The sequence below is a fragment of the Camarhynchus parvulus genome, chromosome 4 (assembly GCF_901933205.1).
Source record: "Camarhynchus parvulus chromosome 4, STF_HiC, whole genome shotgun sequence".
NCBI lineage: Eukaryota > Metazoa > Chordata > Aves > Passeriformes > Thraupidae > Camarhynchus > Camarhynchus parvulus.
Genome location: NC_044574.1, coordinates 51,623,868 through 51,649,419, shown reverse-complemented (window position 1 = coordinate 51,649,419; position 25,552 = coordinate 51,623,868). Strand labels below are relative to the sequence as shown.

Genomic DNA, 25,552 nt, shown 5'->3' with positions numbered 1-25,552 from the left:
TTTAACAGCATTGTTTGGCTGTATCCTCTAAGTCAGTCAAACAACTTGGCTCAACATCTATCACATGCACAGTCTGTCATCCTTTCCTCATGGAAAAAGGGGTCAAAGTCTTGTCAGAGTCCTTAACCTTTAGATGCTCAATGTGTTGTGATAAGTCAGTGTGAGGCAAGAACACCAGAGGTGCTAACACCAGTACTAATGCTTTGCAGAGAAGCTCATGAGCTTTGCCATGGTTATCAAGTCCCGAGAAAGAGCCAAATTCTCTGAGCTAAAGTAAAAGTGTCCTCATGGACCATACTTTTTTCCTCCTCTAACCCACACCCAGCTTTACTTCTGATGTACCTACAAGCTTCTTTATTCCCATTTTTGGGGTAATTTGCCTTTAAGTGGATGGAATTTCAAGTTGGTGGGAGTCTGAGCTTGTGCTGACAGGCAAAACCCTCTTCCATTTTCACACTGACCTGCTCTGTGCATGAAAGCCCTTGATCTCTTGCCTTCTTATATGTCAACAGTAAGTCTAGCCCAGGCACTCCTTCTCCAGCACAATTTAGTCCTCCTCAGGGGATAACCTCAGATGATCTCTGAACTGCACTGTTCAGACACCAGCCAGTCTGCAAATCCACCTGTGTCTTGGCATCCACCTCTGGGGGCGAAATCACTCTTCTGCTCCATTTACACTGCCAATTATTTGTGTTTGGGATTAGCAGAAGGCAGTTTCCAACAAATTTAAACTCATCTATTACCCAAATTGTAGATTAATATTTGATGTGAAGGCAAGACATTGTCACTGAAGCTTGATTTTCTCCAAATCCTTTTGCTTCTCAGGTGTTTGACTACTGCAATTTAAAAGTCAAATAACTTAGAGGGTGAAGGAACATCCTGTGAGCCCAGAACTACAGAGCTGGCACAATGGATGGTTAAGTTTTTCTTTTTCTGATTTTTTGTTAGCCAGCCTAATCTCTCCAGAATGTCTTTGTTAGCTGCTGCACCTGGCTCGCCAGTATAATGCTTATTCATTTCTGCCAGGCTTTTAAGCACTTTATTTCATGGCTGGCTGGTATGTTAAAGGCTAAAGGTAGTTTCAGTACCTCTTTGCCATTTAAGGTCACCATTTCAGCCTGTCGAGGTTCTCTGTGCAATACCAGGTAACCTCAGGTGCCTTTGCACACCCGGCTGCACGTGCTCTGTGACCACACATCCACTGAAACCCAGCATGGCAGCAGGTCCTGACCCAAGACAGCAAAAGGAGGGGTTTTCCCACCTATTCTGCCAAAGGAACACAATGCTGGAAACATGTGGAGGAACCTAAGCTGAAAACTGCCCTAAGTCCACACCTGAAGGATGGGGTACCATGTAGGTGCACACAGTTTGTGGTAACTGGCAGTGGGGCTGTGGCCAGCCTCATCCCCAGTGGGCTGCAGCTGTGAGCAGCAGGTGAGCAGCATTGACAGCAATGAGCCATGGAGTGCCCAGGGGCACTGACCCATCACCAAAGGGAACAGAGGGCACACAGGTGCAGTGCATGGACAAGAGAGGTATAAAAGGCTGGGCTGAAGAATAGGGAGGGCAGATGCTTGCAGCCTTCTGAAGTGGTCTGGTGTTACTGTGCATGGGCTGAAGCCTTCTGGAATTGTATGGTGATACTCTGTGTATCCTGGTCATCTCAAGTGTGATGTGTGCTGTTACAGTGCCATCCAGAGGGACCCGGACAAGCTTGAGAAGTGGGTCTATGGGAACTTAATGAAGTTTGACAAGGCCAAGTGCAAGGTGCTGTACCTGGGTAAGGGCAACCCCCGGTACCAATACAGGCTCGGGGATGGACAGATTGAGGGCAGCCCTGCTGAGAAGGACTCGGGGATGCTGGGGGATGAGAGGCTGGATGTGATGTGGCAATGGGCACAAACAGCCAAGAAAGCCAAATGTGTCCTGGGCTCATCCAGAGCAGCGTGGGCAGGAGGGGAGGGAGGGGATTCTGCTCTGCTGAGACCCCACCGGCAGGGCTGCATCAGCTCTGGGGTCCCAGCACAGGAAGGGCATGGACCTGATGGATCGGGTGTCACCAAGACGATCAGAGGGATGGAGCACCTCTCCGGTGAGGGAAGGTTGAGAGAGTTGGGATTGCTTGATGTGAAGGAGAAGGCTTAGGATAGACCTAATGGTGGCCTTCCAGTACCTGAAGGGAGCCTACAAGAAAGACGGAGAGAGGCCTTATACAAGAGTGTGTAAGTGGACAGGGCAAGGGGGAATGGCTCCAAACTTAGAGGGAGTAGGCTTAAATTAGACATTCGGAAGAAATTCTCTACAGTGCTCCTGGCGAGGCACTGTAGCAGGTTGCCCAGAGGAGTCGTGAATGCCTCGTCCCTGGAAGCGCTCAAGGCCAGGTTGGATGGGTTTTTTAGTCTGTTCTAGTGGAAGGCGTCCCTGCCCATGGCAGAGGCTCGGAACTAGGAGTCTTTAAGGACCCTTCCAACCCCAGCTATTCTTCGATTGCACGACCCCGTATTTTAGGGTTCCAAATCGCCCATGATGGTCTTTCCGCGGCTCTCCGCCCAAACTTTTCAACTGGGGGTTGGGGTGTGACCACGCGATGATTTGGAATCACAAACGTCACTCGCAGGTACGGTGCCTGGAGCTGGAACCCGGGAACCCGCTCGTTCCCAGCGGCAGCCCCAGCAGACCCAAAGCCCGCAGTAGCGGCCCCTGCCCCGCGCTCCCTCCCGCCGCCCTCCACAGGAGAAGCGCACGCGCCCGTACTCTCCGGCCCGGCCCGGCGATTGGCGGGAGTGGCCGTGACGTCATCGCCGCGCGCCGGCAGCAGCCCCGCGCCCCGCTCCTGAGGGGAGCGCGCTGTGCTCGCGCCGCCCGGGCCGCATCCCGCCCTGCCGCCGGCCCGCGCTGCTGCCCCGGGGGCCGGCCCGGGCCCGCCCTGCCCGCCGCTCCCGCTCCCGCTCCCTGTTCCCGTTCCAGGCCGCCGCTCCCTGCGCCACAGGTGCGTGTGGGGCCCGCCGCCCTGAGATGAGAACGGAGGCCGGGGGAGCGCGGGGAAGAGGGAGAGAGGGTGGGTGGGCGGATGGATGGTTGGGCAGGAGCCTTCCCGCTGCCTGACAGCGCCCCTGGCCGCGCGTTCCTCTGGCAGCGCCGGCCGGCCTCTTCGCCAGCGTTTTACGGTCTGTGTTAGACCGGCCCTGCCCGCTCTCTCCCCTTCCCTTGTGGCTTTTCCCACAGGAAGGTTGAGAATATGAGCCTCTACAATTTGGACCGGTTCCGCTTCGAGAGGAAGGAGAAAGGCGCGGAGCAGGTGTCGCCGTCCCCGCCGGCGCCCCGCGCCGAGGCACCTGGCGCTGCTGCCGCCGTCCGGGCCCCTGGAGGGGAGGAGGAGGAAGGTACGGATGACAACAAGAGGCCAGGCACCCCGGCTTCGGACGTGACAGAGAGAACTGGTGAGTCAGGTGTTTTGCATGCAGCTTAAGGGCTGTGTAAGTCCTTAATTTCTAGAAATGAAGTAATTGCCTTTTGTTTTGGTGTTTGTCATTTTGGGTTTTGCCCCCTTTGCTTGTTTTACAAATGTGTTTTTCTGTGCAAACGTTTCACAACAATTTCCACAAAAGTATCCTCATTTGCAGCAGTGTATGCTCTAATTGAACATGTGCATTTACAGGCAAGTCATTAACCTTCTGAAATAACTTGGTTTTTTTAATTATTTAAGTAAGTTTCAGATTAAATGTTGAAAGAGTGTTGTGTTTTCCTATTTGTAAACTCTATTTACTGATACTTATTTTATGCTAGCGTTTCAGCATTTTCAAGGAAGAAATGGCTTTTACTTTTAATTGCCTGAGAGATGCAACACTGTAGACTAAATTTTCTCAGCAGAGTCCTTGTCTAATGTATCATGGAGCTTTACAGATGGAATTGAAAAGATGGGGAACAGTTTCTTTTCACTTGGGCCTGGTTTTGTAAAGAGCTAAGAGACTTGGTGCTGATTCTCAGAATGGTTTTGTTGTAGTATTTGTCCTCTTTTAGGGCAGAAGCTTGGGGTGTTCAGGGAAATGTCAAAACGTTGATTGTGTCATAGTGTGTTAGTTTCCTTTGGCTGAGACAGTAGGGATGTGCTGTTCCTGTTTGGATTTGTTGGTTAATACTAAGGACTGAAATTGCTGTTGGCTGTGTAATCACATTCACCAGTCTGTTTTTCCTGTCACTGAGGGATTTGAGAAACAGGCAGTATCTCCTGCTGGTTATTTGGTACTTCTCAGACATGCCATATAATTTGTGGTATAGTTGTTGAATTACAGGTGTTATGGGAGAGATCAGGCAGACTTTGACTGTGCATTTATTAAAAAAATGAAACAGCAATGTCTCTTGATGCTGTTTAACTACATTTTCTTGCACATGACTTTCTTTTGGTGCAAGGCAGTTTTTCACAACACCTTATCTAGGTGATAACAGAGAACCATTCATTCATGAGGAGGAGTTCCTCTTTTAAAACTGAGTGAAGTCAGAGTTACAGGAGGTTGGTATTTACCCTTCTCTAAATTTTGGTTTAGTGTAGGTTGATTGTTGTCAGTTGATTGGAGTGCTCTTGTGTTTACATTAGTAAATATTAAGCAGTGGTCTGCATTAAAATATATAAAACATGTGAGTTGCCAGTCTGGAACTAGTAACCTGTTGCAAAGAATTTTGGTGACAGGGAGGACTTTACAGAAGAAGTGAGCAGCTGTTAATTCTGGTTTCTGCTGAAGTGTCTTTGTAATGGTTGTATGGCACAATAGGCACTCTGAAGAAGTGTACTTTGCAACAGGTGTTCCCTTCCTGTTTGTGGTAAATCATTGTCTTGTGCTGTGGAGGAGTTACTGAGTGCAGGGGCCCCTCTTGAACTGTGAGTGTAGTTGTGCAGTAATGGATGGTGCTGCTTGTTTTGTGGCTTAGTGGTTTGGGGATTTATTTTATTTTAGTGTTATACTTTTTCCTTTAATCTGCCTGTGGACTTTGTCAGTGTAAGCATGTAGCTAGACCATAACTGCCAACAGATTTCACTGCTTGTTTTTCAAAATGCTGGTTTCCCTTGACTTAAATTCTACAGGGATGGGACTGTGGAGAAGGGGTGTAACACCCGATTTAGAGGCGTTAATTCAGATACAAGGCAATAAAAAGAAAGGCGAAGGCCAACCCAAAAGACATGTAATGCAGGGCAAAGTGCTTGTGAGGAGTGCTTGTGGGGGAAGGTGGTACTAACAGTGAAACAGGGTAGAGTGCAAGAGCAGGCAAAACTACAGCAGGTGTCCAACTGAAATAAGCGTCCATGGACACAGATGCTGGTGGAGAGCTGGAGCACTAATTAACATTGAAAATTGATATGTAATTAGTGTGCTCTGCATATACATAATGCTTCATCTTTCACAGATATTGAGTGTTTAAAGAAGATCAAGTAGTGACTTTTTTCTCCTACTTATTTGCACGTCAGTGTTATGTGACCAATTTAAAGAATTAATAACCTTTTAAGAAATGAAATCACATTTTCTACATCTACAGAAGTTAACAAAAAAGCCACTCAGATTTTGTCTGCATGACATGAGGCCCTTAAATGTAATAGAGAAGACTAGACTTGATTAGCAGATGCCTGTTCTCCTTGTTTCCTAATTAGTGTCATGAAGATAGAATTTTTCTTGGTTTGGGTCAAATAAAACAGTCAGCTTTTTTTTGTTGGTGTTGTAATTGCTGAGTGGTCATGGAAAGGCCCAAAGCTGAGTTTATGGCACGGTGTACTCTCTGCTGCTAACTGCACCAACAAGTAAGACTATGGAGTTGTTCTGCATGAGAAGCAGTTTACACCAGACTCACCAAAAATAACTTGCCCTAATGCTCAGTGAATCATGTGAGGACAACAATTACTCAGATTTCTTCTGAAGACAAAGTGATTGACAAAGTACTGCTGCAAGAAACGGGGGAAAGAAGAGTGATGTGTATTTCACTTGTAACAAACAAAAATGCTATTAAATTGCTAACAACTTGGTTGGGGTTTTTTTGCTAACAACTTCGGTGTAGTGCAACCACTGTGTGTATCTAAAAAGAAATTAAAAATCTTTATCCTTTAGGAGCACAAATAGTTCAGTATAATTTCCAAGAGATTTCTTCATATTTCTGTTTTATCGAGTGCCCTGAAATAGGCATCTAACAAAGTATAGGGTTGTCTAAATGTCATCTATCTTCAAGAAGTATAGTCTGATGTTGTCTGTTGTATCATGAACCACCATTATCTTTTTAGCTATTTTCTTTAGTTTTGGTTTCCCAGAACAAACTAATATTGGTAGGTGGTTCTGTACCCCCTTTATGTCTGTTGGTTATGTTTCTCATTCCTATGTGTTGAACATGCATCCCTTATGCTTTAATAAGCAATTTGTGGCGTGATGGTCCCAAGAATTGGTCATTTTTGTACACTTGTCTGTGCTCAAAATTACTCAGACCTGCAGTGACTTTGCAGTCAGGTTCTAGGGAATAATTCTGGACTGCATTTACTGAGGGATAGAAACTAATTCTGGGGACAGTTACCAAATTATATATAGTAGATATCTCTAAAAAGAGTTGGAGAAATACACTGAAGTAGCTTACTGCAGTTTTTCATGCAAATTAGTATTTACTGAATAGTAATATTTACTAAATATCTTAATCTGTTAAGGAAACAAGCATCTTAATTTTCATTTAGATATTTTTAATTATGTAAATAGCTTCGTGTACTAAGATAATGAGATTAGTCTACACTGTTGCAGAAATGGAGCAGAACTGTACCACAACTGCACAAATTAGAATAATTACCACCATGAATTTCAAAATGAGGCCTTTATTCAGGTCTCAAAAAGCATGCTTACTAACCTTCCAAAAACAATTGAAATAAAAGTTGTAGAAGAAATTAAACTACAATATATAACCCCCTTATTGATGGCTGATTTTGTTGATGTCCTCTCTCTACTATTTGAATATGTATCCTAGATGACTACACTTTGAGATTATAATGCTCAGAGCTCACTTGCGCTGAGACTGCTCTTTTTTGTTCTGTTGTCATTTTCTCTGGGATCTGAAGAAGTCCTGTCTTTTGGTTATCTCAGTTCATAGAGTGTAATTCTACTTAGAGTATTTCTGACAAGAAGTTATGACTACAGTATCAAGTGAAGTTTTCTAAGGGTTCATGAGAAGATATGTTGAAGTAATCATCATTTTAAAAGGGCAGCTTTAAGAAGTACCTTAGAGTAATACTGACATTTAGGATTATTTTAGCCAATAGAAAAGACTTTCCTTTGAAAAGGGAATACTTATTACCATGTAGACTTGAGCAGCATGTGCTTGATGCTGCTTTCCAAAGCTAGGTGGAGGTTACTTTCTATTTGACAATGCTTGTTGGACAATGTTAGTAAATGTGGTAAGCCTCTTAAGTATTGCCTTAGTTTTTGCTTTGGTTTTACCTTTGTTTTCACTTGGGAGAGAAACTGGCTTTCTCGGAGTGAGGTGTATGATTTGTGTAGGAGGTTGTGTTTAGAATTACAGGGCAGTGTATTCTCTTTTTATGGTAGCAAAAATTGGTAGTTGTTGCTGGGTTTTGGTTTTGATGTTAATGTGTGCATATAGGGATACTTATGAGTGTTCCTATTTCTGACCTCAGAGTCAAAAACTGGTCTTGTGATTGCAGGCATTCGTTAATAGTTCTTTTGAATTGCCTGTAATCAGAAAATTCTGCCTCCAACAATTACATATTGTTGCTATAACTTTATTCTGTTACTACTCTGCGAGGTTACAGTTTGCTCTAAATATGAGGATTCCCTATTACATGTGTGATTTCTGCTTCCCCCCACTTGGTAGGGTACTCTGTTCAGTGGAATAGGTGAAGGAAGGGCAGAAGCCTGGGCTTTTTTTGAGAGGGAGAATGCTTTTTTTTTCCGCCAGGTAACTCAGCATTTTTTAAGTGTGGGAGTTAGGAGGTGTCATGAAGACTGGACAGTAATTGCTAAATAAAATAAAAATAAAATGAGAAATCACTAAGTGAAACAGTAAATACTCTTTATTTAGGTATAAATCTTGTCTAAGTTTTATACTGTAAAGAATAAAACTATTTTTAAGACTGTCATATTTTTGTAAAATTTCCTTGTGTTTTTCCTTTAAATTCAGTAAGGATGCCTCTTAGCAAAGTTGTCCTGAGTACCTGTCATTTCCGTGTCACGTTGCTAGCAAGGGGAATTTGTTTGAAATTTAGGCTAATCTACAAGGCAATGATCCATGAAAACTGCCTTGATCTGTTCTGTGAATTCAGTATAGATGTGAAATTCTCATGTTTCTTACAGGCCTGTTTTGATATTGAATCACATTTTTTAATGTGCTTTGTATTTCTACCTTATTGTGGTAGCCTTTGCCCTGATAACCCAACTTCATAATGTTCTCAAAGGTCTCTTTTGCTCCTCTCCTGTATTCATCTAAAAACTTAATCAGTTTTCAGATGAAGCAACTGCATCAAGGACAACACATCTCCTTCCTAAAATGGACAGATAGAAGAAGGTACTGCTCAGGAAGCTTCCACTGCCAACATGTTGATCTTGGATGCGGGGAAGTCTGTCTTGGAACTGTGTACTGCTGATTCATAACTAATAACTTTTAGGCATTCCTAAATTTGCATGTGTATAGGCTTTTCAAAATAAGATTAATTTGCAAAGTGAGACTTCTACCTCTTCTAAAAATCATTACCATAATCCTATATTGTGTTTTGAAAGTGATAGAAAAGACTGAGATTTTGATAACTCAACTAAAACTAGGTCTTTTATCACAGATGAAGGAATTAGATGCCATGTAGCTCCTTTCTGCATTTGGCTATCAGATTAATTTATTCTAGCTTCATCTGTGTCTACTGTCTGCTGGCAAATTAGCCTTGCAAACTGATGTTACATTCTAGTAATTGTCTTGGTTTAGAGCAAAATTTTGGGAGAGAGAGTCCCCAGAGGGGCTCTAGTAGGAAGATAAATTCAATCGGCCCCTCCCCCCCCCAACCAGTCCAGGAGAAAATACCTCCTTGAGAAAAGTGGAAAAAAGCTGTTTATTAAACAATAGAACCAGAACCTAACAATATTAAAACAATTAAACCCCTTGCTGCTCTAAAAGAGATGACCAACTGAGAAAACCCCCCGGGTTGCAGCCCAGCTCACTCAGTCTCTTATCAGTCCCTCTGGTGCTGGAATTGTCGCAGGCCAGGCCCGGCCTGGCCCGGTGGCCACAAGTGTGAGCTGCCGGTGCTCCCCTGGGTGTTCAGTCCAGAGCAGGTTCCAAGAGGTCCAAAGAAAAGGAAAAGAAAAACCACAGTCCAGGGACTCTTCTTTGCCTCAGCCAGCTAAAACTAACTAAAAGCAAAAGGAGAGCTCTCTGTCCTGCCGTCTGTCCGTCCGCAGACAACACAGTCCTGGAGCAGGAATGCGGGGGAGTACGCGCAATGTCTGAGGGAAAAAAACTGTGTGATTCTTCTCTCCCCCCTTTCACTCTCTGCAACAAGTCTTAAAGGTGCAAAACTTATTATTATTCAGCATAAACAAATGAGACGATTTGGGGATAAAAGCATCATATAGTCAACCCAGGACAGTAATTTGACTCAGCAAGTTTTTACATTACTGGATGGAGAGAGAAGAACCTACCTTTACTTCTAGCCAAAACTGTGGTTCCAGAGTTAGCAGCACCCCTGGTGCTTGGTTCACAAGCACATGAGTTTTAAAAAAGGATGGGTGTGTTTAGGGGGAGAGGATGTCTGTGATCCTTTCTTTGTGTTATGAGAATTTAAGATCTTTTTATATGAGGACTTCCAGTGACAGTAGTGTCACTAAAACACAACTTTCCCAGAAGTTGGTGGCTGACTCTGCTGCCTCTTATCCTGGATTTTTCCTGTGTGTGGCTAAGGTCACCTTGTTGAGGGATCCATTCAGTGCAGGTCGCTCAGTGTGTGGCTCAGTTGAGCTGTTGGTGGGGAGAGCCCCAGGCAGGAGGCAGGGAGATGCTGACCCCTTGCACAGAGGTCCTAGGTGCCCGTGGCTCTGGAGGGGCACAGGACACTCAGGAGCTGATGACTCCAGACTTGCCTGCACTTAGACTGTGAGGGTGTAAAAGCCCAGGGTTTTTTTGTTTGGGGTTTCTCCTCAGAGGCACCAGCTGGAGCTGTGATTTTGTTACTGTACCGTGATTAAATGATATTGGGAATCTAGACATCTGAGAGTGCTCTGGGAAACCTGGTGTGACTCTGTGAACGTGGGATCTGTAGCTGCAAAGGGGTCTTGGTCCCAGCTCAGATGCTGCTGCCAGAGTGGCTCCTGGATGGTTGGACAAGGAAGGTTTTTAACAACCTGAAGTCTTAAGCCTTCAATGATTGCACTTTTGAACTGTCGTTGAACCCTTGTTGATGTTTCCTTATAGACACGGAGTTACATTCACCTCCATCCCTTTAACCACTATTAAGCTCTATTTTAAAGTTGTTTTCTTCTATTTCTGTAGTGTACTCTGTAACATTTGGTACCATATTTTTTTAGTTTATTGGGTGCCTTTGCCTTTCAAAGCCTGTGCAGTTTCCTGTGTCAGCAAATACCTTGTAGTTTTAGGATTTATAATTTTTCTCCTTTCATTCAGTGCTGCCACAGTGCGTTATTTAAAATTTATTTTCCACGAGATTTCTTTCATACAGAAGATGTTCTCTGCAGCTGTCACGTTCTCTGCTCTATGCATCAATTTTTCTCTCTTCATAGAGAAAAGAGAGAAATATGCTTTTGTTTCTGTCCATGTTCTGATAAGCCTGGAAGTAGCTCAGAGGACTTTGCTCATTATTCATTTATCTAAAAATAAGTATTTATTTATTTATTTATTTATAAATAGTTATTAACCTAAAATACATGTTCTCTTAAATGTTGTAATATAAAAATTGTTTGATTTAAGAGGGCTGAAGATCCTTTGCCAGGTAATTCCCACTTTAAGAAATGCAGCTGACAGGAGTTTTGTTGCATGGGAAAGTGAGTTCTGTTTAACTGACTGTTGTGTCTCTGAAAAAAATCACAGCTACCTGATGCTCTAAGTACAAATAAATATTTGAAGTCATAAGTCATTGTCTCCTCTTTTTTCTCCCATTGAAATGTCTTGCACAGAGTGTTCCACCATCCCAGAAACTCCTGAAGCCCAGAGGACAAGGAAGGAGTCTTACTTCAAGCGGCAGCGCCAGCGAGGGGTGCAGTTCCTCGATGTGTCTGACAGCGAGGATGAGGAGCCGAGGAGAAACCTCCGTGCTGCCAAAGAAACCCAGGCCCCGAGGGCAAAGGTGGCCGTAATGTACGCTTTGAGCCACATTTCTGTCCTGTCTCTGCACCCTCAGGGGCTGTTCTCAGTTGAAACACTGAACTGAAAATCAGAGCCTAGGTTGGGTTCTTGTTTGCTCCGTTGGGATTCAGCTGCCCCCTAAACTAAACTTTACTGGCTTTCCAGGGAAGAGGTATCCTGCTAAAACATTTTCTCAGAGGGAGGAGTTCTGTCATGTTGAAACGTGTGATGTTTGTTCATTTACACATTTGTGGCTTTGCCCTTCTGAAATCCTTTTAGTGCAACTTGAAAGCTTAACCATAAAACACTTGCTTTACTAATTTTCAACTGTTGGAGTTGATTTTTCTTTTTTTTTTTTTTTTTTTTTTCTTTTTTTTTTGTGTATGCAGCTATATTTGACAGGGAAGCAAACAGAGCTTCAGTGTGTTGTATGAGTCCCGAGGTAAACTTAAGTATGGGTTGTATGGTGTGTTTCCTATGCATAGTGGAAATTATTTCTTTCCTAAGTGGTTGGGAAATTTATATTTTTGAATGTGCTGGGAAGGAAGAGTCACTGTGCAGGAGTCACTTGTGTGTGGATGCTAAAAAGGCAGCATTGAGAGAGCAGCTGAGACAAGATGTAGATAGGCATCTGCAACCATTTGCAACAGTGTAAAGGAACCCCTGCTAGTTATGTCTGTGTGGTAATTGTGCCCTCTAGATGTTCTTGTGCTAAGCAAAACGAGATGGCTTTAGCTGCTGTTTTGATAGTCTAGTTGAATTAATGGGCAGAAAACTTTCGTGGGAATTGCAGCCTTAACAGGTGTTGCTTCTTGTCAGGTTTTCAGTCCTACGCAGAGCATGGAGTTATTAGATGTTTACAGCAGAAGTGAAATAATGCATTTTCCTACTGCTGTTACCTGAAAATCTGATGCTGTGTTGTTTGTTTCTTTTTTTAGTGTTTGGCCCCCAAAGTTTCAACTTAAGGGAGCTACTTGAAAAGGAGAAAAATATTAGCAGTTACAAGTGAGCTCCTGGTTCTGCCTGTGATTTAAGTTGTAGATTGTGCAAGGAGACAGAGGTGACCAGCTGGTTGCATGCATCAAACTGGCTTGTGTGCAGTGCTGTGTAAATGCAGTTATTCTCCTTCTGGGATCAGTCCCACCTGGAAGCAGTTCAAGTGGTTTTGTATCATGTGGAGCTGATGCTGATAAGCCACACAGGATGCAACTTGCAGAGCCACTGCTTGCTGTTCCTATACTGTGTGTTACCTAGTTTGTGGGGTTTGTGGGTTTTTTGGGGGTTTTACTTCCTTTTTGCAGAGTGTCCTAGCTTCCCTCGTTCTCAACAAGGCACAGAACAGAAAGCAGAAAGTTTAGAGTACAAAACACGTCTTTCCTAAGGAAAATGTGCCATGACTTTTGCTACCAGAGAGTTGCTGTCTGGAAAAAAAAGCAGAATCTAATACAAGAGTTGCTTAGCAGTTAAATGAGTGTTTCTTTATGCTTGATAAGAATGTGATTATACACGGAGGACAAGATTTATGATGTACGCAACTCTAGCTTTGTTGAAAAGTGTCTAGATGTTATTCCCTGATAGGAAAGGATAGGATGATTGCAGTGTCACCATTTTAATTTGGATTGATTTTCTTTTTCATATGCACTTTTTACAAGAAATCTTCCTTATCAAGGCAAAAAGATCAGAAAAATGCTAATAGATTTTAATATGATACTTCATTATGTTTTTTTTAAGTGGAAGGAGGATTCACGTTTTGAGGCTTACAACTCAATGCCTTGGTGGACTGAAGAATAATTTGGTTTCTCTCTTGTTACTTCCTTACTCTTAAGAGGCACAACCAGAGAGTCCTAGTAGCTGTGTGTGCCTTTTGAAAAGGGAGGAAATAATTCTTTGATGAACAGTTACCTGTGTATATTTTTTATGTGAGTGACACATATCAATTTTTTTTTCCCAGAATTCTGATGTAATCTGCCTGTTGCAACTGCTAAAGAAAGATATAGTGAGGAAAACCAGGTTACTTTTTAGTGTTTTACCTATATTTATGTAGAGAGACCTGCAGACAAGCCTTTCTGATGGTGAAATCCCTATTAAATGACAAACTCCATATGATTCAATTAATTTTGCCTTTCCAAAAGGAGATTTCTGTGTCTATGGGAGGGAGGAGGATGGGAGACCCATGCTTGGGTTCAGTCTTATCCATGCAACTCAGTATTCTGAAAGATACATAGGGGTTGCTTTTCCTGCAAATTAGCGTTAATAATCAATATTTCAGTAAATTCAGAACACTGTCTTTTTTTGAGAAAGGGTCTTGCCACATTTATACATTTAAGATGCTCCATGAGGAGCTTTGAATTTTCTTTCTCAGTGAGCCAAGAGCTAGGACAGAGTTAATACTGTACCTGAAAAGTGTTTACAAAGAACCTAATCCACATCTGTTTGTCTGTTGGGCAAATAAACACTAGCAAGGCTGTTTAAAATAAACTTGGGGTAGTCTGATGTAATTCAGGTAGCTGAAACTGTTCAAGTAGCTAAACTGTATTAAGGTGGTTGTTATTAAATTATCAATAACCTTTTATAGCACAATATGAGGGTAAGTAATGGTATTTCCCTGGTCCATTCTTCCTTTCTTATTTCCTTTGCCAAGTTGAAATTGTTTAGTGCAAAGAGGACACTGTACTTGATACATGCCTGACTTTGTCCTGAAGTAGAGGTATCCCTTTGCATACAAGTTGATTCAGTGTTACTGAATGCATCTCAGTGCATTTTGTGCAATCCTGGTGGGTTAGTTTACAGTAATGTTCTGGTAGAGTAAAACACTCATAAGCAAAAATAAATTTTAATTACTTTTTTCTTGCCCTGTACATTGTAGCTCTGAACCATCTGATGATGATGACCGGCCTGAAGAGGAAATGGGCCAGCAGGCACTTGTAAATGGTGGGGAGCAGCAGCCAGCTGTTAAGGAGCATGTAGAGAAGGATACCAGGGACTCAAAGCTGCAAACAATGAAGGAACGTTTTCCCCAAAGAAGTGGCCAAGAATTATTAAAAGTAATAATGCTCAGTTCTTTGATTTATTTTGATGATTATTTTACAGGATTTTATAGGCAATTTTTCTAAGCTTCTGACTTCATTACAGGGTACAGTCTTGTCGTGAGTTAATGTTGTCTGAATGCTAGGTACCCACTAAAGCTGCTCTGTCACTTTGCTTCTGCCTGCCTCAGCTGGAAGGGAAGACAATAGAATGAAAGACTCATGGATCATGATAAAGACATGGAGAGATTGCTCACCAGTTACTGTCATGGGCAAAACAGACTCAACTTGTGGAAAAGGTTTAATTTGTTACCAATCATATCAGAGTAGGGTAATGAGAAATAAACCCAAATATTAGAACACCTTCCCCCCATCCCTCCCTTATTTTGGGGTTTAACTGTATTTGTGATTTTCTCTATCTCCTTCCCCCTCACACCAGCAGTGCCTGGGAATGGCATATGGGGACTGCAGACAGTTCACCAGCCCTCCTCAGCAGGAGGACTCATCACACTCTTCCCTTGCTCCAGACTGGATCCCTTTCCATGGCATGCAGTCCTTCAGGAACAAGTTGCTCCCTTGTGGGTCCCTTCCACAAAGTCACCAGTCCTGCCAGCAAACCTGCTCCAGCATGGGCCTTTCTCTCCATGGGTCCTTCTGGGAGCCTGCTTTCAGAGGGGCTTCCCATGTGGTCACAGCCTCCTTTGGACATGCACCTGCTCTGCTCTGCTGTTCTCCAGGGGCTGCAGGTGGATCTCTGCTCCGCCTTGGCCTCCATGGGCTGCAGGGACACAGCTGCCTCACCATGGGCATCACCACTGGCTGCAGGTGAATCTCTGCTCCTACAGCCCCTCCTTCACTGACCTTGGTGTCTGCAGGGCCACTTCTCTGTCATTAATTCTCCTTCCTCCTGCTGCAGCTGTGTTGATCGTGCCCATTTCCCCACCCCCTTTCCTTCTTAACTGTTATCCACTGGTGCTGCCACTGTCACTGATGGGCTTGGCCTTGGCCAGCAGCAGGACTGTCTTGGAGCTGACTGCCACTGGCTCTTTTGGATGTGAGAGAAGCTTCTGGTGGCTTCTCACAGAAGCCGCCTGTGTAGACTCTGCTAATGTCAAGCCTGGCCATACAAACACAATGCAGCTCTTGATTGTTGTTTTGTTAACAGCAAAGGGTAAAAGTAACATTTTAGGGGAAGTACAGCTATGTATTATTTCCACAAAAATGGGAACTTTGATATCTGTAAAAATGAATATATAGACACGCAATTCAAATAAATACCTTTAGGTAAGTTCAACAACAGTGAACTCTAGTGTATAGAAAATTTTTCAAGTATTTCTTTGTTGTGATGTTTAAGCTTAATTATGGCTGTCTCAGTTGATAACTATTGGTAACTGCTGTTGTTGGAATGAGCTAGCAGATGAAATGCAGAAGGAGTGGAATCACTGCCATCTTCCAGTAGATGAAACACTGTGCAGGCTTGCATTTATGACATTTAACATGCAAAGATTTCAGTACTTCTAGTGAGGCAGAGGGTAGGTTTAGACTTACTACAATGTATTCTGATTAAGCTGATGTGGGAACTCTTGGCCATTTTCCAGTGTACAATACAAATCTACAGGTAACTCCTTGTAAGTGAGATTATGGTAACTCATTACAGTAAAATACCTTTAGTACCATACAAGACTTTGACTGGCTTTTATTTATAAAGCTAAATGTATTTAAAATAGTCTGTAAAGCTTCCTGGTTGTTGAAATGGCATTGAAGAAATACATTTTACTGATGCTCCTTGCTGGGTATTTTGTTTCCAAGTGAATCAAGCTTTATGCTTAGACTTCCTTTATTTTGGGAAGAGCAAAAGGATTGCAAGTAGGAGTTTCTGAAGTTTTCTCCTGAACATTAGAATTAAAATTTGTTGTGCATGTCCAGAATGTATCTTTTTCAGTTTTGGCTGCATAGAATTTATCTGATACAAAGATTGATAAAAGTTCATTGTGGCTTACTAACTTACTAGAAATGCTATGTGGTGTGTCTGGCTGCTGTTTTGTGACTTTGCTACTGAGCAGCATGTGAGGCTGATGGTGTTTGTTTTCAGGAGAATGCAAGAGCTCCTGTATCAGCAGAACTTGTTGAAAATGGAGGCTCTGCAGATTTTTTTTTCTGCAGTTACATAGCTGCAACATTTTTAAGGAGGGCAGAGGAGTATCAGGCAAATCTGTTGTTCCTTCATGAAGGATCTGGAGCAGGCTGACAAACTTGACACAACTGATGAATGCTATTAAGGGAAAAATCACAAGTCTTTTGAAAAGGAAATTGTGCCAATGTAGCAAAATTGTAAGATGCTGTTTCCAAATGTGGACTGATACTTGGGAATCAGGATTCCTCATAACTTCATTTTTTGTGGGTTTTTTTTTCATTTTCGTAACATTTAAGCCATTTGCTTTTGTTGCTGTTACCTCACCTGCAGAAAGCCTTCTGAAAGTCTCAACATGCAGTTTGTGAAACAGATCTTTGTTGAGATTATGTATGGATGGAGAAACAATCTAGGAGTGCAAGGATGTACTGATAAACCTTGAGGCACATTATGCATTTCATGCATGTACTTACAGGAAATGGACCAGTGCATCACAGTAGTTTTCAGACACTTTATGAGTTAATAAATTAGAGGGTTTTATTATCTTGTTTTGTGATAGTAACATTGAATAGTGTTTGTAAAAAAGCTTCTAGGTATATATGCAGAGTATGTTTATGAAGTAGGGAAGAAAGTGATAATAAGTGACATTGTGTTCAGAATGTTAATTTGATACCTCTTGGTTTTGCTCTTGGCTTTTATAATACATATATATTAGTGGGGGGTGTTTGTGTAAAAGTGCTTTTCAGTCACAGCTGATCCAGCATTGTCTTCCTCTGTTCAACTGGATTAAATTTCTCCACTTAGCAGTTGCCTTTTTTTTTTTGCAGCTGATAGAATCAGCATGCCCAATGGATGACGCAGTAGCTGCTCGTTTGAAGCTCAATGACAAAGGTATGTTTAACAAAAAAATTCCACAAAACAAAAACAAAACCCAAACTTTAGAAACTATAGCTAATTCAGTGAAATTGGTTGGGAAGTGTTAAAAAGTGGTAAAGCTTCTGCTAAAAATTACAGTATTGTTTGTTTATTGTAATAACACAAAACTGAATTTACAGGCTTTGTAGGGAGAAAGATGAGAAGAGAATGGGGACCAAAATCTGTAAATAAAACCAGAAAGGAGGATTTGTTCTGTGAAGCTCAGCATTGCTTTGATTGTGGTTTCTTAAGTGATTCTATTCTTGCTGGTTCCTTCTTTGTCCAGAACTTGAGGCAAATAGTAAGGGGTTAGCGGAAGTAATTCTGAATGTTCTAGGTGAGCAGTCTGGTAGTATGGAAAAAATACACTGGGTATGTAGTTACTAATAAGATATTGTTTCTATCAAGGTCCATTGCAGTTTTTTCTTCTGGTTATTTTCAAGACCTGCTTGTAATTCTGAATAAGAACTGTTAGTCTTGAACATTAGACAGATCCCTTTGGTTCTCTAGCAAAGCATCACCCAAACCATGTTTTTGAACCCTCAGAGCTTATTTAGAGGTGTCTGTTCTGCACCTCAACTTATGCAGTCTCATACTGTTACCAAAACAAAGAAACTAAGCTAGACAAAAAACTCAACACGTTGTGGGAGTGTGTTGTGTTAGATGTGTTAAAGGGTCATTATTCTTGGGCTTCAGGTTTGTTTCTTCACATGACCCAAGTCCAGGGTTAAGTCTTGTCTTGTGTTTTTGATTTGTTTGAGTTGGTCAGGGAAGAGTGGAATTCTGATGTTATAGAAGGCAGCTCAACCATCTATTTACAGTTCAGCTGTCCAAGGTTTTCCTGAGAGATCTTCATGGAAATGATGGAAAAAGCTATTTCTGATCACTCTTGATGATTTGGTTGTTTTGAGTAGTTCATGCATCTGTTCCTGGAGGATCCTATAGATTTGTGGCAGTATGTCTAAGAGAAAGCATAGGCTGAGGGAGAACTGTTGTACTCCTGTTTTTAGAGTATAAATTTTTTTTGCTTATTTAATTTCCCCTTTGTACTTACTGTGTTTTCATTTTCTTATTTTTCATATAAAAGTGTGAAGATTTGTAACAATTTCCAAAAGTTTTAAGAATGTCCAGGCTACTTTGAGTGAAGGGATGCTTTTGTGTTTTGTATTGTTTGATGGGGTTTTTTAACCAACCAAATATAAACTTGAAACCATTTTGAGTTAATCACTGTGTGCATGGTTAGATTCTATAGATGGAAATTCTTGGGTACTAGCAATAGGAAACAAGGCTGGCATGTTTTTTAGAAATACACTGAGTGCTGCTGTTCCTGGAAGACTGATTACTTTCTGAGGGTTTTGATAAATATTAATCCAATTTAACCTACTATATATCCTTAAACTTTGTTGCAGTTCACAGTGTTTGAACTAAATCACTTTGATTTCTGGTATGTAGGCCCTGCCTTTTGGCCATTTTTGTGTTGATTTAAGAATGTTGTTTCACATCCTTTAAGTATGAGCTACAGAAAAATCTTCTTGGCAGCAAAATTCTCACTAATCACAGCTGTTGTATAAAATATTTAGTTAGCAGTAAGCATGCCTGACAGTGATGGTATAAATCACCTCATTTTGGACACATTTTTTAAATATGGATACATTACTGAGCATCTGCTTTAACTGTGTCAATTTTAGATATGCTTTACTTGTTGTGAAATGTTGGCTGTGTGAGAGGTCAAGGCAAGATACAGTTTTGCTAAGCATGGCTTTGTGAAAAAAATGTGACCATGATATCCTTGAATTTTTCTGTCCTGTCAAAACAACAAAAAAGCTTGTCTTTATAGCTTGAATTCATTTAGTTGTGTAGAGCTTAAAACAAGAAACAGTGCAGATTTTTTGAAGGTAGGAAGATTAGATGTGACACATTGAACATATGTGTCTAAGATGTGAAGTTTAGGAATACCTTTTGCTTATGATTTGTTTCTGGTGTTGTTTTATTGAAAACCTCAAAAGTGGGGGATGTGCTTCTGAGCTGAAGCCTGATGTAAATCTGTCTGGTATTCACTGCTTTTTGAGCAGTCAGAAATTAGTTTACTTTTATCATGATGAGGGATGTCACAGTAATAAAAGGGATTTTTTTTTTTCTTAGAGGTAGCAGCAAGTAACAGGGGAAATAATTACAGATGCTCCATCTAAAGTCTAAGACCTTGGAGCTGTTTTTCTCATTGCTCATTAGTTATAAAATTTATGGGGAGAGCAAGGATTCCTCTGGAAGGCTGTGCCTGCCCCCTGAGGACGATTTGTATCAGTAAGAGTTTATCCCTTCAGCCATGTACTCCTTTAGCAAAGGAAGAAAAAGTTAAGTGTTCTTTGTAAAGTGGATGTCTTCAGAAAGTTGGTATTTTTTTTGTCATTTGCAAATGTGGTGGGTTTCCAAAGACCACAGGTTGATTTTTAAATAATTCTGTTTTACATGTTCCTGAGACTATGGTTTTCCAGATCCTTTGTTTCAGTTCAATTGCCTCTAAAATTGCTCATGATGGGCCTTCCTTCAAAGGCTGTAGAGTGGTCAGCCCATGACCCAAAAGCAGGAAAATCTTTGAAATACTCTTATATCCAGCCCATGTATTTTTTTGGGGCAAAGAGGTTTGCAGGGTCACTGTTCACATTCAGAATTATCCATCCTGAATACAATGTTAATTGAGCTTAAGAAATAATAGCACAAGGCCTCCAGTGACTTCTAGTGCTTGGCCCAGCAGCAGCCTGACAGCTCCTAGTTTGGATATCAAGACAACCACACATTCCTCAGACTTAAGCTAGTAGCAGGCATTTTCCTGCCAATATTGTTTAAATTATTTAAATTATACTCCCTCTTTGGAAGTGTTCAAGGCTAGGTTGGATGGGGGTCTGAGCAACCTGATCTTGTGGAAGGTGTCCCTGACTAGAGCAGGGGTGTGGAACTAAGTGATCTCTAATGTCCCTTCCAACCCAAACATATGATTCTATGATATTTTTATCTAAATATATAGACTTGGAAAAAAATCTGAACGATGTTTTCTGGTATCTCTTACTAGATCCTTACTTTAAGGAAGAGTTGCTAGTACTTTGCTTTTCTTTGGGATGTTTTAATAATTTTTTTCAATATTTTTATGCTGCTTCTCTGATGTCAGAGTGAATTACTATAGTAGAAAATTTATTTGGAAGTATTTCCACACAAAGTACCTTCTTGTACGAAGATTTGGCTATTTAATGTTCCAGAGTTCAAACTATTTTCATCAACCAGACAGTCTTCTGCCTTGGAAAGCAAATGTGCTTTTTGTGAGTGTGTAGGTGTTCTTTTTCACTGGTCTCCCAGGGCAGGCTGGGAGAGGGGGTTGGCTAGAGATGCTGGTATCAGACACCAAAGCTCTGCAGGCATTTGCTGTTCCAGAGAAGATTTAACTTCCAGTAGTATTTCAGATCATGGACTAGGAATTTTCACAGTAATTTGTTCTGGTAATGCTGCTTCAAGCCAAGCTGGTATGCAGAAATTCTGGTAATGTCTTCTTGCCTTCATAAGCCATGCACAGCAGCAGTCTGGAGGTGCACCTGGCTGGGCAAGCCTTAGTGCTGAGATGATAATCTCTTGATAATCACCAGGGCCCAAAGACAGTCAGAAAGTTATGGCTCATGTGGACTGTTTGTAAGTGATAAGGTTATCACAGACTTAATATGCATAGTTTTCTTTGAGATGTCTAGATTTAATGTTGAAAAGCATTTGGTAACTGCTCTGGTGTGCACCTGAGCCAGAAATCAGTCACCAGTGATTCCAGATTGGCAGTGATGTACGTATTCCAACACACAGATGGGCTTCAGCCTGGAAGAAATACCAGCTTGAATAAAACCAGACACAGATACACCTTTATGCAACTTGTGTGTAATAACATGTGGTAACTATTAAAAAAAGAAGAATAAAATGCTATTCCAGTTGTGGTGTATGAGAGGTAATTACTTGATTAATTGCCAGACTGCTGAAGATAGTTAGAGGTAAATAAACATGTGCCTTCAAGCTGCTGCTTTGCTTCAAGTTTCAGTGTATCTGTGCTCTGTAGTAGGAAACCTGTGGAGACTGCTAAACATTGTGCAGGTAACAAGTAGCTACTGCATTGTTATAGTAAGTAAAATATCCTGCTGTTTTGGAGTGAACTTAATGAAAGGAACTAATTCATTTTTTCCATCTCAATTCTTTTTGAAGCTGCCTCTGGTAAAAGGAAACAAAGAGATTCTCCCACAAATCACAAAACCAAAAATGAGCGAGTTGCAAAAAAGTCAAAAGTTAGTTATGTAAGTACTGTGCTTTTCTCTTTGTGCATTGTAAAATAAATGGAATTACCTGTCTGGGTCAGTGACAGTGGTGTGCTTTATCAGAAAATTAAGTCAAATCTTGCCATCTGGATGAGTTCTTTTTTGTTTTTTTTTTGGGGGGTTTGTTTTGTTTTGTTGGGGTTTTTTTGTTTGTTTGTTTGTTTGGGGTAGCAGTGTGTGAGGCTCTGAGTACCATTCAGTTTTTGTGAGCATCAGTGAGAATTACAGGCTCTGGATCACTTTTCCTCCTCAGGTCATTCCTTGTATTTCCTCAAGCACATGAAGTTAACATATTTTGCTATATCTCCTGCTGTTCTTTGTTATAGATGTTGCTTATATATTTGAAACTATGACTTGGGGAAATCTTTAAAATAATGAATTGGTTGCATTTAAAGGAATGACTGCTTTGACCTCTGCTAATAAATGGGAGCTATGTCATGATCCTGGTGCATTTGGGATGGTATTTGGCAGCTTTGCACAGTCCTGCAGTGCATGAGGCCATCTCCCAGGCATCCCAGGAGACATCCTTGAAAGCCACTTACATAGAAAAAGGGAATTCTACATAAATACTGGAGGCTGGATGAAGGAGGGTGGCTGTTGAAATTTAGGCTAATATTGTCCTCAGACAAATAAAGAAAACATGATTTCCTATTAAAGCAAAAATACTACAATTCATTTGTAATTCCTTCTTCCTGAAAGAGATGTGAACTGGGTTTGTTCCTTCTCCCCAATGCCCTGGGTTTGGTTATGAAAGGAGGCTTTAGTTAATTATTAACCAGCCAGCCTAGCAAACAGTGCTCCACTGGACCTGGTTTTATATATCAACTTGATCTCTGTTCTTAACAGTTTCATTACAATTAAAGGGGGAAGGACTGGACAAAGCCAAATGTGGAATATGGATTTTTTTTAACTCATTCTAGAGAACTGTAGTGAGAACTTAGAGGGTTTTTTTCATAGTCTTGCTTTTCCTTGTGGTTCCTAAGACCAGAGTGTACTTGGGTAGCTCTTCTACGAACTGTAGCTGCTCTCTTAGTGACATTAAGACTCACTGAGGAAAGGAATGATGTCCTCTGCTACTCAGACTGCCTCTGGGTGATGTGGTTTGTGCTCCTTCAGCAAAGTAAATGTTGCTATCTCTGCTGTAGACAAGTAGCTCTGTAACCACTTTACATTCAGAGCTCTAGGAAGGAACTGGTGTAGTTCTTTGTGGTGAGTACAAAGCAGAGCAGCTTGTGGCCTGTGGAAGTTTTGGCCCTTGTTAACTTCCATTTGGCAGGCTGGTAGCAGCTGTTAGTGGAGCTATTGTTGATGAAAAGTTTTACCAGTTTTTGATGTTGACTCCATGATGCTGTGACAGAATATTTGTGGAATTTTTTACCCATAAATCTTAATATAAACACACCATTTGACATGTTTGTAGGCTGTGGTGGGTGAAACACCACATGTTTAGTAAGCTAATCTGATCACCAATCCTGACATCTTCTGCCTTAAGTATCATCCAGAATTGCTAATAACTTCTGATTTTAAAGCAAAATAAACTAGACAGTTCTATGTTATTTATGTTTTGGTATATAACTTTGCACTGTGTATGCTTACCAAGTAAAGAGTCACAGATTTTCATGACTGAAGACATTTTCTATGTTTGTGTTGTTCTATGTTCTAAGTTTTGTTTTTTGATCATTGACTAGGAATCACTTAAGCTTGAATTTAAGTGCTTCTGTCATTTAGAGTAGCTCTTTAGGATAAACAATGCTGATGAAGTTTTCTACTGTTTCTATAGTTGTAATTAATATTGAACCTAATAGGTACCTTTTTTAACATAGCTGGATGACTCAGAACCCAAAAGACAATGGGAGAGGCAAGAGATGCTTGTGAAGAAGTTGCAAAGTACATTCCCTGGACTGGATAAGGAGGTGAGCTGATTTCTCCCTATGGCACATCAGGTTTTCAGTTCTTAAGAAAAGTGTAGCTGTTGATAGTCCATATGAAACAGTTCTTTTACCAATAGCACTTCCAGAAAAAGCCCAGAATAGGAAGGCTTTTACTGTTCTTGCTTTTATAATGTAACTTCTCCTGAACTGAGAGCTATGGGATGTGGTTAGAACTACAGGGAACTTCTCTTCCTACATTTCGGCCCTATGACAAGCCTAGCATAGTCAAATTTGATGACTTACTGTAAAAATGCAAGAGGAAATGATCCCTCCCTCTCTCACTCTTCTCCCCCAGACTGCTAAATATATTTAGCACTTTGTATTACTTCAGTACCTGATGGTCCTCAGCAACTACTTGAGCCCTTTCAGTACTGTGCTTGAAATTGTTGGAAGCAAAGCTTGTTCATGTGGGTTCTTACACTTTTCAGAAGTGAAGTGCAGCTCTGCCTAAACTGAGTGTATAAAGAAGCTGAAAGGTTTTCTCATTTTGATTTCCTTTTATTTTGAATCATCTGATTTGCTAGGGTTTTCTTTGCCTGATGTTATTAGGCACAGAAATTTAGCTTGTGCTTATCTCACCACAATGCAAAATGTCTTATTTTTTACTAGGAGTTGAGAGAGGTACTTGAGGAACATAACTGGGTGTTTCATGATGCACTGGAGGCCCTGAAAATATTTGCAGATGATGAGGAGGGTAAGGGCAGATTTATAATTCATTTTATCCAAACACAAAACAGACTTGTGATGCAGATATTTCTGAATGTTCAGCAATGACAGTCCTGACAGCACCATGCCTAGAAACTTGCACTTATACTTGAAATTATTATTACAGGGAGGATAAAAGAAGGAAGCTCAATTTTTCTGTATTTTTATTTTTGCTCTCTAACTAGGGATAAATATCTTTGCCCTGCTAATACAGATAGGTATAAAAATTTGTAATTACCTATGTGTATCTCTTAAAATATATTTTGGTACATGTCAAAGCTGATGCCTGCTCCCTTCCTGCTTGTTAAAAAAAAAGTTTGTTTTTTAACTGCAGTATTTGTAAATTACTGGTTTCCAAACCAGTAATTGCAAATAACTGCATAGGTAAGAAGTAATATATGCTATTTTGTCAATTTTACAATGTATTCTAGGAGAGGAACATCCTAGGAACAGGCCTTGAATTATGCAACCTGTCTGTAAATCCCAGTACTTTAAATGTGATAGGGAGCAAACCCAGTGATTCCAAGTAAATCTGCAAATTATAACTTAAGTCCTATTTAATGAGTTGATTACTTTTCAGTGTGTTACAGAGCTGTCAGATATGTACATGTTTTGCTATATCAGCTATTTAAGTGTTCTTGGGACAGGATAGTGTTCTTAACTGGATTCTTTACAAGTGGAGAGAGCTAGCAGTGCTCAGGAAGTTGTGTCCTTGCTGCTGCTTCTGAGAAGGCAGATGTCAGGGTTGGACTCTGTCAGCAGCAAGCTGGGATTGGAGAGAAGAGAAACTTCTGCACTGCAAGTGCTTTCTTGCAATGAAGGAATCAAAACCCTTACAAGGCGCTTCTAAAAATTACTTGCTTGTGTTCAGTGAAATACCTTCTGTCTTATTTTAAGGCAGCTGAGTTATTTTGGTTGGAGAGGCCTCATTATTTGAGTTTTTTAGCAAGTGCATATTTTCATTGTTCCACCCCGAATACTGTCCTAGAGTGCATTAAAATGGAAAAACTGTATCATTTTCTTGGTGAAAGAAGACTTGTTTTCTCAAGTCAGCAGAATTAATATCTCTGCAGTCAGGTGCAGTAGGACCAGTATCTCATCTTAAGGATATATCAGAGTTCTTAACTGTTTGCTCTGAATCAGAGCTTCTGCACCTCACAAATATTACATTATGTTGATCATCTGTATTTT

At 41.1% G+C, this 25,552-nt stretch overlaps 1 protein-coding gene across 2 annotated transcripts in view; it reads left to right on the top strand.

The window, feature by feature from the left end:
* Positions 1 to 2,927: 2,927 nt before the first annotated feature.
* Positions 2,928 to 25,552, top strand: part of SMARCAD1 (SWI/SNF-related, matrix-associated actin-dependent regulator of chromatin, subfamily a, containing DEAD/H box 1) — a 40,103-nt gene continuing 17,478 nt past the window's right edge. Inside the window, exons 1-8 of one of the 2 annotated variants that reach the window (XM_030947547.1) lie at positions 2,928 to 2,989; positions 3,226 to 3,440; positions 11,148 to 11,328; positions 14,183 to 14,360; positions 17,301 to 17,364; positions 21,616 to 21,704; positions 23,549 to 23,638; positions 24,266 to 24,350. In XM_030947547.1, coding sequence (XP_030803407.1) covers positions 3,239 to 3,440; positions 11,148 to 11,328; positions 14,183 to 14,360; positions 17,301 to 17,364; positions 21,616 to 21,704; positions 23,549 to 23,638; positions 24,266 to 24,350 — 889 coding nt within the window. In that variant the 5' untranslated portion in view covers positions 2,928 to 2,989; positions 3,226 to 3,238. Of the gene's footprint in view, positions 2,990 to 3,225; positions 3,441 to 11,147; positions 11,329 to 14,182; positions 14,361 to 14,728; positions 15,168 to 17,300; positions 17,365 to 21,615; positions 21,705 to 23,548; positions 23,639 to 24,265; positions 24,351 to 25,552 lie in introns of those variants that run through there. The other variant, XM_030947548.1, reaches the window with a different exon arrangement.